The 12,499-nt window shown below is 36.8% G+C and overlaps 1 protein-coding gene across 1 annotated transcript in view; it reads left to right on the top strand.

The window, feature by feature from the left end:
- DNAH12 (dynein axonemal heavy chain 12) overlaps positions 1-12,499 on the top strand; it is a 234,173-nt gene that overhangs the window by 163,154 nt on the left and 58,520 nt on the right. The window contains exons 55-57 of the mRNA XM_032412204.1: positions 7,054-7,268; positions 8,487-8,679; positions 10,250-10,442. Coding sequence (XP_032268095.1) covers positions 7,054-7,268; positions 8,487-8,679; positions 10,250-10,442 — 601 coding nt within the window. The remainder of the gene's footprint in view (positions 1-7,053; positions 7,269-8,486; positions 8,680-10,249; positions 10,443-12,499) is intronic.

Raw genomic sequence — 12,499 nt, 5'->3', positions numbered from 1 at the left:
TTCATTTTGGAAGCTACTTTTTGCTGGGTTTAGAATTCTGAGTTGACAGGTTTTTAAAGGTTTTTTTTCCCTTTAAAGATGTCATTCCATTGCTTCTTGCTTGCATAGTTTCTGATGAGAAGTCTGCTTTAAATCTTATTTTAGTTCCTCTTTATGCAATGTCTTTTTTCTGCTGACAATCTTCAAATTTTTCTCTGTCTTTAGTTTTCAGCAGTTTGACTATGATGTGTCTAGGTAAATGTGTGTGTGTGTGTGTGTGTGTGTGTGTGTGTGTGTGTGTTTTAATCTTGGTATTTTTTCTGAATGAAGTTTTCTGAGATTCTCAGATCTATTTCATTTTCTCCTTCTTTTCTCTCTAGGATCACTTACATCTGTAAGTCTTTTTGGTATTGTCCCAAAGCTATGGGATGCTCTGTCTTGCTTTTAACCATTCTTTTTTCTTTTTGAGTTTTAGTCTAGGTAATTTCTATCATGGTTACATTGAAACTACACACAACCTATGAAAGGAATTATTTAGATTTCACATCATATTTTTTATTTCTAGGATTTCCATTTCAGTCTTTCTTGTAGTTTCATCTCTCTGCTAAAGATCATCTCTTTAGGCATGTTATCCACCTTTTCCACTAACTCTTTTACATTTTAATCACAGTTATTTTAAAATTTCTTGTCTAATATTTCCAACATTTGTGTCATCTATGAGTCTGTTTCTGTTAATTTCTTTCTTTTTTTTTAAGATTTTATTTATTTATCTGAGAGAGAGAATGAGAGACAGAGAGCATGAGAGGGGGAGGGTCAGAGGGAGAAGCAGACTTCTCGCTGAGCAGGGAGCCCAATGTGGGACTCAATCCCAGGACTCCAGAATCATGACCTGAGCTGAAGGCAGTTGCTTAACCAACTGAGCCACCCAGGCGCCCTCTGTTAATTTCTTTGTCTTCTAAGAATGTTTAGGCATTTTTTCCTTGCTTATTTAAATATCTCATAATATTTGCTTGAATGCCAGATTTCATGGGTCTAACAATGGGGAACTGAGCTAAATGGTATTAACCACTGGAAATGGGCATGCCTCTTCTTCTATCATACTATTAGTGCAGAGGCTTGAGTCAGTCTGATCATGAGTTGAGCTGGGTTTGGATTTTGTTGTTGCTCTAGTAAAGTTCAGAAGACCAGAGGTTTCAAATTAATCTAGCCGTAGGTCCATGCTTAGAATGAGGACTAGGGTTCTGGAGTTTTTTTTTTTCTCAGTGTTAGAGTTTTCTTCGGCTTTCAGCTGTTCATAAATGCCCATGACACAGAGGGTGTCTCTCTCTCTCTACATTTTTGCTCTTCCCCTGGAGGAAGATTGCTGTTGTTTTGTGCTCCATGTTAGATTGTTTTGGGGGGCAGAGTGGGAGTTCTCTGTAATTTTGATTCTTGCTCAGTCTTAGGAAAGTGCTGTTTATGTGGGCCTCTGGGAGTAGGACTTTTTCACTTTTCTGTCCCTCCTTCCTATGACAGCTAAATTCTGCCTTCTACCTGTGGTTGATCTTAAACAGGAGTTTCTTACTCCTCTCCTAGAGTAAGAGATTTCTACTAGGTAAATGTTGGTAAAGGTATTATGTTTTTAGCCAAAGACATTTTCTTGCTCCCATCCTGACTATCCTCAGGGGTTGAGTTTTTCTTTTCTCCTGCCCGAGCTGCAATGTGTGCTTTGTCCTTACCTTTCCCAGGATTCCTAGTAGTATTACTGGCCCAATACATGTTTTCCAGCTTGGAGCTTCCTGGCTCACATAGTGTAAACTTGTACCCTAAACCTGCATGAAATATAAATCTCTGGCTACAGATTCTCAGGCGTCTTTTTCCCAGCTGGAGGTAAAACAGGAATAAAAACACTTCCTTCATTGAGTTGGATTTTTTTCTATCTATGATTTCACTAAGACTTTTGTGGGCGTAAGCTTAATACAAGGGTCTCAGTTCCAGCTTCCTGCCACATATGGTCTCAAGGAGCCCCTAGGTTATCAGAACTGACAGTCTCCCCAAGGCTAGCTGTCATTTCTGCCCCCATACTTACTGTTCTGGAATTCAGTTTTGCCTGTGTTTCTGGAGTCTGTATTTTTCTATACATATATTTTATGTACTTATGTATTATGTATGTATGGCACCTATGTATTTAAAAAAATGTCATATTTTATCTATCAGTACTAGGTGGCAGGAGGATTTTTTGGTTATTTAGCCAGTCATACTGCTAGAACTGTAGTGTATAATTAATCCTTATTGTGCTTGTTCATGATTTCTAGAGGTTTGTTTGTTTATAATATTGTACAGTGGTCGAAGCAGGGCAGACTCAAGCATCATGATATTTGAATTCAAATTTTCCCCTATTACTTTCTGTCTTGAGATTTGGGTAACTTACTTGACCTCTCAATGCCTCAGGTGCCTCACCTGTAAATGGGGATGATAACAACTCCTACCTCATAGAAATGTTATGAGAAAGTGCCTAGTACACAATAAGTACTCAATAAATGTTAGTTTTTAAAAATAATTGTCATCTTCAAATTACTCATTTTAGTGTCTATATCTCAAAATCTGACTTTGCTTACTTTTTAACCACAATGAAAATACTTTGCTGCTTTATTAACACATCATTCTGGCTACTTAACAGCAAAATTTTCTCCAAGATTACTTCCTCTGTCAGAAGCGTAGATGGATAATGCTTTTTAATTCAGACTGCCCACGGATCTCAAATATAGGCTAGCATTACTGTCATACCTACAGTAAGGTGTGCTTGAAATACAAATGCTATGGCAGGGCCTCATCTCTCTGGATGCAACTCAATTTTCCATTTATATATTTAATCCTCACATAAGAGTGTATTAAGTAGGAATTAGATATCTTTTAGAATAAACAACAATCCCTAAACATTGTATTACCAAGAACATTAATTTATGCATTACTAAGAACATTGATTAGCATTAAATGTTAATTTACAAAAATTGCTACTTTTTGCAAGGGAATCAACAATACTATATTTTTCCAATAACAAGGATATATAAGGATGAAACCAGTTCCTTTAAACAAGGCCATGAAAAGTACTAAAAGCATCTAGTCTAGTCAATTTTTAAGCAGTTGTATGCAAAATAACTTTCTCATTTCCAGAACACTTTCCCACTGTTTGCTGTGATAGCAAAAGTAAATTTCAACTGGTATCCGGACTTTTTTGTATTTTTAATAGGATTTCAGCACAATTTGAGCTGGGAAGGAAAACAACCAGTCAGCTACTAATTGGGTTGTTTTTTCTTTTCTTTATTTTTTTTCTTTTCCAAATTTTTATTTAAATTCCAGTTAGTTAACATACAGAGTAATATTAGTTTCAGGTGTAGAATTTAGTGATTCATCACTTCCATATATCACCCAGTGCTCATCACAACAAGTGCACTCCTTAATCTTAATCACCTATTTAACCCATCCCCCCACCCACCTCCCCTCCAGTAACCCTCAGTTTGTTCTCTACAGTTAACAATCTGTTTCCTGGTTTCCCTCTCCCCCCAATCCATGTTCATCTACTTTGTTTCTTAAACTCCACATATGATCAAAATCATATGGTATTTGTCTTTCTCTGACTTACTTATTTCCCATAGCATAATATTCTCCAGCACCATCCATGTCATTGCAAATGGCAAGATTTCATTCTTTTTTATGGCTGACTAATATTCCATTGTATATACATACTACATCTTCTTTATCCATTCATTAGGTGATGGACATTTGGGCTCTTTCCATAATTTGGCTATTGTTGATAATGCTGCTGTAAACATCAGGATGCATGTGTCCCTTCGAATCAGTATTTTTGTATCCTTTGGGTAAATACCTAGTAGTGAAATTGCTGGAATATAAGGTAGTTCTATTTTTAACTTTTTGAGGAACCTCCATATTGTTTTCCACAATGGATGCACAAGTTGGCATTCCCACCAACAGTTAAGAGGGTTCCCCTTTCTCCACATCCTCGCCAACAACTGTTGTTTCCTGTGTTGTTAATTTTAGCCATTTCGACTGGTGTGAGGTGGTATCTTATCATCGTTTTGATTTGTATCTCCCTGATGGTGAGTGATGTTGATCATCTTTCCCAAAGACATGCATGTCTTTGGAAAAATTTCTAATCATGTCGTCTACCCATTTTTAAACCGGATTGTTTTTTGGGCATTGAGTTTTATAAGTTATTTATATATTTTGGATACTAGTCCTTTATCCAGTCTGTCATTTGCAAATATTTTCTCCCATTCTAAAGGTTTCCTTTTAGTTTTTTAGTTTTGTTGATTGTTTCCTTTGCTGTACAGAAGCTTTTTATCTTGATGAAGTCCCAATAGTTTATTTTTGCTTTTGTTTCCCTTGCCCCAGGAGACCTATCTAGTAAGAAGTTGTGACAGCCAATGTCAAAGAGGTTACTGCCTGTGTTCTCCTCTAAGATTTTGATGGTTTTCTGTCTCATGTTTAGGTCTTTCCTCCATTTTGAATTTATTTTTGTGTATGAGGTAAGAAAGTGGTCCAGTTTTATTCTTTTGCATGTTGCTGTCCAGTTTTCCCAACACCATTTGTTGAAGAGACTATCTTTTTTCCATTCTTTCCTGCTTTGTCAAAGATTAGTTGACTCTATAGCTGTGGATTCATCTGTGGGTTTTCTATTCTGTTCCATTGATCTATGTGTCTGTTTTTGTGCCAGTACCATACTGTCCTCATCACTACAGCTATAATATAACTCGAAGTCCAGAACTGTGATGCCTCCAGCTTTGCTTTTCTTTTTTAAGATTACTTTGGCTATTTGGGGTCTTTTGTGATTTCATACAAGTTTTAGGATTGTTTGTTTTGGCTCTGTGAAAAATGCTGATTGTTTTGTCTTTGGAAAGGAAAGAAAAATTATTTAAAAGCATTATCTGAGGGCACCTGGGTGGCTCAGTCGTTAAGCGTCTGCCTTCGGCTCAGGTCATGGTCCCAGGGTCCTGGGATCGAGTCCCACGTCGGGCTCCCTGCTCCGCGGGAAGCCTGCTTCTCCCTCTCCCACTCCCCCTGCTTGTATTCCTTCTCTCGTTGTGTCTCTCTCTGTCAAATAAATAAAATCTTTAAAAAAAAAAAAAGCATTATCTGATAGTAATTGATTAAAGAGTTTTGTTTTGTTTTGTTTTGCTTTTGTAGGCAAAAGAAAAGGGGATTTATCCCTAGAAGTTGAAACAGAAAGACAATGTCTGAGAAAGCCAAAGCAACTTGGGACAAAACTCCCCTTTCCATACTAACATTTTTTTTTTTTTTTTAAAGATTTTATTTATTTATTTGAGAGAGAGAGAATGAGAGAGAGAGCACATGAGAGTGGGGAGGGTCAGAGGGAGGAGCAGACTCCCTGCCGAGCAGGGAGCCCGATGCGGGACTCGATCCCGGGACTCCAGGATCATGACCTGAGCCGAAGGCAGTCGCTTAACCAACTGAGCCACCCAGGCGCCCTCCATACTAACATTTTTAAAAAATGATTTAATGCACTGTACTGAATATAAAAAAAACCTAGGGCAGTCAGTATCATCACTGAGGAAGAGAAAAACATGTCATATTTTAGATATCTTAAACCGTGAATTATTTGTTCTTGAACACAAAGCTTTTACCATAATTACATAGAAAAATTTACTAAATAGATCTCAAATATGTTCCAGACAAAATTTGGAAATTAGTTTATGGTTCTACTCAAAACTGAGGAAGTCCATTATAGGCTAGTAGATCTCTTACTTTATTTTTTTTTAATTTAATTTTATTATGTTATGTTAGTCACCATACAATACATCATTAGTTTTTGATGTGGTGATCCACGATTCATTGTTTTCGTATAACACCCAGTGCCCCATGCATTACATGCCCTCCTTAATACCCATCACCGGGCTAACCCATCCCCCCACCCCCTTCCCCTCTAAAACCCTCAGTTTGTTTCTCAGAGTCCATAGTCTCTCATGGTTCATCTCTCCCTCTGATTTCCCTCCCTTCATTTTTCCCTTCCTTCTCCTAATGTCCTCCATGCTATTCCTTATGTTCCACAAATAAGTGAAACCATATGATAATTGACTTTCTCTGCTTGACTTATTTCACTTAGCATAATCTCCTCCAGTCCCATCCATGTTGATGTAAAAGTTGGGTATTCATCCTTTCTGATGGCTGAGTAATATTCCATTGTATATATGGACCACATCTTCTTTGTCCATTCATCTGTTGAAGGGCATCTCGGCTCTTTCCACAGTTTGGCTATTGCGGACACTGCTGCTATGAACATTGGGGTGCATATGGCCCTTCTTTTCACTACATCTGTGTCTTTGGGGTAAATACCCAGTAGTGCAATTGCTGGGTCATAGGGTAGCTCTATTTTTAATTTTTTGAGGAACCTCCACACTGTTTTCCAAAGTGGCTGTACCAACTTGCATTCCTACCAACAGTGTAAGAGGGTTCCCCTTTCTCCACAACCTCTCCAACATTTGTTGGATCTCTTACTTTAAATTTTTATTTATAAATAGGTTTATTTTTGTATTATGTTAATAGGTGTTATTTATTAAAATTACCGTGAAGACCGTGCATTATACTGGAAAGAGCACAGCCTACAGGTTCACAAGATTCTACTTCTGACATGGAACTAGTTTTGGAACCTTGGACAAAGTACTCCCTGAGACTGAATTTCCTCATTTCACAAATAAATGACAGGGGCGCCTGGGTGGCTCAGTCAGTTAAGCGTGTGCCTTCAGCTCAGGTCATGATCCCGGGTCCTAGGATCGTGCCCTGCATTGGGCTCCCTGCTCAGCGGGAGCCTGCTGCTCCCCCTGCTTGTACTCTCTCTCTCTCTGTCAAATAAATAAATAAAATCTTAAAAATAAATAAATCACAAAACTCTTTTTTACTTTTCTCTCAAAGGACTCTTGTGAAGATTAATCCTGATAATGTATGTGAAACACTTTGCATTTGTACAGATTGATGGTGATGTTTGTTATTTAAATTACATAATTTTAAAGAAATCAGCATCTATGTATTCCCCTCAGAATATCTCTTATTATATTCTAGGCCTTTAATGATTGACCCACAGGGTCAAGCCAATAAGTGGATCAAAAACTCTGAAAGAGAAAATCAGCTTAGTGTTATTAAGCTATCAGATTCAGACTATATGAGAACATTGGAAAACTCTATTCAGTTCGGAACTCCACTTCTATTAGAAAACGTTGGTGAAGAACTGGACCCATCTTTGGAGCCTTTACTACTTAGACAAACTTTTAAGCAAGGTACAAGTTAATTAGTATTAGTTGGTAGCACTGAAAGATGGTTCAGTGGTCTTTGAGGCAAGAAAGCCACTACATAAATTTAAGTATAATGTTAATAACTCAGAACTTCTGTGTCATTGTTATGTGTGAAAGGAAATTTGCAACAAGTATCAGGAATGAATATTGGTCAGATAATCTAAAATAAATATCTTGCCCTCTGTTCATTATGTTAACCACTGTTTACTAGACTGTTATTCAGTAGAAAACATAAAGAAGTTAAGCCTGAAATCCCTTTGTCTTGTGACCACGGAGCTCACAAAGTCCATTAGAAGTTAATGTGGACTAGAGTTGACTTTAGGTAAACATTGCCCACCTTAAATCTTTCTGCTTATAAAAATTTTTATCTCTGCCAAACTCTAGTACTTTTTTTTCTTTGCTTGGCTTTTAGTTTTTTTTTAAATCCTAGTTAACATATAATGTAATATTGGGTTCAGGAGTAGAACCCAATGACTGACTAATCACTTATATATAACCCCCAGTGCTCATTACAACAAGTGCCCTCCTTAATACCCATCACCCATTTAGCCCATCCCTGGCCCACCTTCCCTCCAGCAACCCCCAGTTTGTACTCTATAATTAAGAGTCTCTTATGGTTTGCCTCCCTCTCTTTTTCTCCCCTTTCCCCTATGTTCATCTGTTATGCTTCTTAAATTCTACATATGAGTGAAAACATAACATATGGTATTTGTCTTTCCCTGATTGACTTATTTTGCTTAGCATAATACACTCTAGCTCCATCCACATCATTGCAAATGGTAAGATTTCATTCTTTTTGAGGGTTCAGTAGTATTCCATTGTGTATATATACCACATCTTCCTTATCCATTCATCAGTTGATGGACATTTGGGTTCTTTCCATAATAAACTCTAGTACTTTTAAGAGCTTCAGTCATATACAAATAATCTTGAAATCATGACTGAAAATTGATAGAGGAGGTAAGGTCAAAAGGAATCTTAATTTAGAAGGCTCCATGACAACCAGAGAAAATGTCTTATGCCACCCCAGAATGAATGAGTCCTTCTGTATAATTGTTTACTTGCCTCTATGACTTTGTCACATCTCTATTCTATTTTAAATTACTTTAGGACCCTTTACTTTGTAACCTAGGAACAACCTTAACAGAGGGAGGGGCTATACAACTTTGCTTACTTATCATGCATTTGTTTTCTAAAATATAGGTGGCATTGATTGCATCAGACTTGGTGAGGTCATTATTGAGTATTCCTTTGATTTCAAGTTTTATATCACCACAAAACTGAGAAATCCACACTATATGCCAGAACTGGCTACAAAGGTGTCTTTACTCAATTTCATGATAACTCCAGAAGGTCTTGAAGATCAGTTACTAGGTATTGTTGTTGCAAAGGAGAGGTATGTATTTTCTTATATGCCTCCAGATGGTCTAGAGGGGAAAATTTGTAGGCCGTTAATACTTGTTATGTGATTATTTCAAAACCTTGTCAAATTTTACATTTTGTTATTATAAATTATGTAATCCTTTAAAATAGCCATCCTTGGGGTGCCTAGGTGGCTCAGTTGGTTAAGCATCCAACTCTTGATTTTGGCTCAGGTCATGATATCAGGGTCATGAGATCAAGCCCCACTTCAGACTCTGTGCTGAGTGTGGAGTCTGCTTAAGATTCTCTCTCTCCCTCTCCCTCTGCCCCTCCCCTCTACTCGCGTGCACACTCTCTCTCTATCTTAAAAAAAAAAAAAAGTAAAATTGCCATTCTATAGCAAGTAAGTTATAAGTCAACCATGCTATACTGGGCTCTTAGCATGATTAGTAGGATTCAGGTGACATGCCATGACTTCTGACTTGTATCTGATTGTTTGAGCCAAAAAAATTCACCCAGAAGAATATATGCTGTGGACAAAATCAGAAATATGTTCAAAGATTTAAATGCAGGATGTCACTGAAATAATGAAATATTTGAATAATATAGTGAAACAATGAAATAAGAATGAGTGATGAAATATTTAGATGAGAATGAAAAAGCAGGATACAAAACTATACACGGTATGGGCAATATTTTGTAAAAAAAATAGTTACTGTATGAATGGATATATATATTTATTATATTAATATATATATTAAAAAGTTTGGGAGGGAATATGCCAGAATGTTAACAGTGATCATCTCTGAGGGTGATAAGATCATGGGTAATTTTTATTATTTTTTCATTCTTTCCATTACTAGCATGTGTTATTTTTTTAAAAGGGAAAAGATATTAAGATACCTGATAGGGCTACTAGTAAAGAATTACTACCTGAAGGGAATCTTTGATTCCACTTGGAGCTTCACGCAACATCAAGCAGTCTATTACAGGAAATCAAATTATAAGTGACATTATGTAATCATGAGGTACTTTTGTTACTTCCAATATATGAATCCTACTTGCATAGTATCCAAGACAGAACCATGTCCTAATATATTCTATAACATGGTGAATTATGTTATTTTGAAGTTTTATACTATCTTTGTGAAGATGTTAAGTGCCAGTTTTATCTTTTACTTGAAAAGGCAATTGTATGACAAGTCATCTTTTCTGCTCTTATGGAAGACATGATGAAAATAACACAGAATATGGCAAAGCCAAGATGTAGATAAGAAGTTGACTATTGTGTTTCTTCTCCAGTTCCTATCCTCATATAACCATCTCAGCCATAAACTTAACACATTCTTAGACTTACTGTGGTATATGTTACTGCCACATTTTACATATATACAATTAGTGATCATTTTTTTGCTCAGATTTCTCAAATTATCATTTGTATGGAAATAACTTTTTTCCTTAGGATAAAGTTTGTGTTACATACCTTAGTTTGTGTTACATATTACGAAGTTATTTAAATGTCTACAAAATTGTGATATCTAATATTTAGATATGAATTTAGATAAAGTACTACAAATTTAGACTAAATGTTTCTATCTTTTTAGACCAGAATTAGAAGAGGAACGAAATGCCCTTATTCTTCAGTCTGCAGCTAATAAGAAACAGCTAAAAGATATAGAGAAAAAAATTTTAGAAACACTATCATCTTCAGAAGGGAACATTTTAGAAGATGAAAGTGCAATTAAAGTCTTAGACTCCGCTAAAATGATGTCCAATGAGATAACAAAGAAACAGCAGGTGAAAAAAGAATCCTAGCAAACTTTTTAAAAAAATGTTTTTATTTCTTTAAATTCAATTAGCCAAGGTATAGTACATCATTGGTTTTTGATATAATGTTCAATAGGAATTCATCAATTCAGTATAATACCCAGTGCTCATCATATCACGTGCTCTCCTTAATGCCCATCACCTAGTTACCCCATCCCCCACCCACCTCCCTTTCTGCAACCCTCAGTTTGTTTCCCAGAGTCGAGAGTCTCATATGATTTGTCTCCCTCTCTGATTTCTTCCCATTCGGTTTCCCACTCCCACCCCTATTGTCCTCTGCTCTATTCCTTATGTTCCACATATGAGTGAAATTGTGTTTCTCTGATTGACTTATTTCACTTAGCATAATACCCTCCAGTTCCATCCACGTTGATGTAAATGGTAGATTTTCATCCTTTCTGATGGCTGAATAATAAATATTCCATTGTATATATGAACCACATCTTCTTTATCCATTCATCTGTTGAAGGACATCTTGGCTCCTTCCACAGTTTGGCTGTTGTGGACATTGCTGCTATGAACATTGGGGTGCATGTGCTCCTTTTCACTACATCTGTATCTTTGGGGTAAATACCCAGTAGTGCAATTGCTGGGTTGTAGGGTAGCTCTATTTTTAACTTTCTGAGGAGCCTCCACACTGTTTCCCAAAGTGGCTGTACCAACTTGCATTCCCCCCAACAGTGTAAGAGGGTTCCCCTTTCTCCATATCCTCGCCAACATCTGTCATTTCCTGACTTGTTAATCGTCAACCTTTTGATTCTTTTTCAATTTGCTTCCAGTATAATTTTGGGGGAAGTTTGTTTGCAAAGAACAAAAGCCTATTCAAATTAGCTCAAATAAGAAAGAAACAAGGGCAGCATGAGGAATATAGCCAATGATATTATAATAGTGTCCTATACTGACAGATGGTAGTTACACTTGTGGTGAACATGGCATAACGTATACACTTGTCCGATCACTATGCTGTACACCTGAAACTAATGTAACATTGTGTGTCAACTATACTCAAATTTAAAAAAAGACATAGGGGGGCATTTTATTTTCCCAATTATGGAAATATATACAGGCCTCAAGAATAAATGGAAAGTTTCTATGCTCTTTGTCTGTCCCTCTCTAAGATTGGGTAGTCCTCATCTGTGCCTCTCTGCTCCATAAGAAGACCAATTTCTCCTGTAAAACTACTGTATCTGTTCCTTCATACATTTGTCTTGCATGGTAGAAACCTAATTTGGTTCCGTTATCTTTTATTAGCAGTAGTGCCCAGTACCACTTGACTTCAGTTTCTGAGGTCTTAAAGTTCTAGTTCCCTGGGAGAAAAATTGGTTTAGCTTATCTTGGGTCCAGTTCTGTCTCTACCTCCTGATTGAATCAGCTACAACCAGGATCATTCAGTATAAACATGATACACAGGCACACTCATTCAGCAGTCTGTGCCTAGTGTGTCCAAAGAAAGAGAAGTGGTGGATAAATGCTCTACCCGTTTTTCCTATAGAATAGCTATCTCTCAGATTGAGTTGTCAGTTGAAGAGCTGCTCTCTTGGAGAATTTTTTTCTTTTGGGGTCGAATATTAACTAACACCCATATTATGTCCAGAAAAGTTAAACATATGAGAAACTAGTTGAAAAAGGTACTCTTAATGTATAACCCATCAGCTAAGAAATATTTCTGAATATCTACTTTACCAGACTTTGGGCTGGGTTCTGGTGGGCGTGTTGACACCTTAAACACACATGCACACATCCTCTCTCTCTCTTTCTCCCTCTCTCTGACCTATTAAAATAAAAGAAAATGAGTGACATTAGTAGACACATGTCAGATTCAGGCAAAGAATAAGCAAAGACTGACAGCTCTGGTATTCCCCAAACAAGAAACACAACTTTAAACTATTTTTCATGCTTTGTTTTCCTCCCTCTCTTCTTCTTCTTTCCCTCCCTAGTTCTTTCCTTCCTTTCCTTTCCTTTCCCTTTTTCTTTTTCTCTTTCTTTCTTTCTTTCTTTCTTTCTTTCTTTCTTTCTTTCTTTCTTTC

The sequence above is a fragment of the Phoca vitulina genome, unplaced genomic scaffold, assembly GCF_004348235.1.
Source record: "Phoca vitulina isolate PV1807 unplaced genomic scaffold, GSC_HSeal_1.0 scaffold13, whole genome shotgun sequence".
In the NCBI taxonomy this organism is placed as follows: domain Eukaryota; kingdom Metazoa; phylum Chordata; class Mammalia; order Carnivora; family Phocidae; genus Phoca; species Phoca vitulina.
Note: the sequence above shows the minus strand (reverse complement) of the source record. Positions and strands in the feature narration are given on the sequence as shown.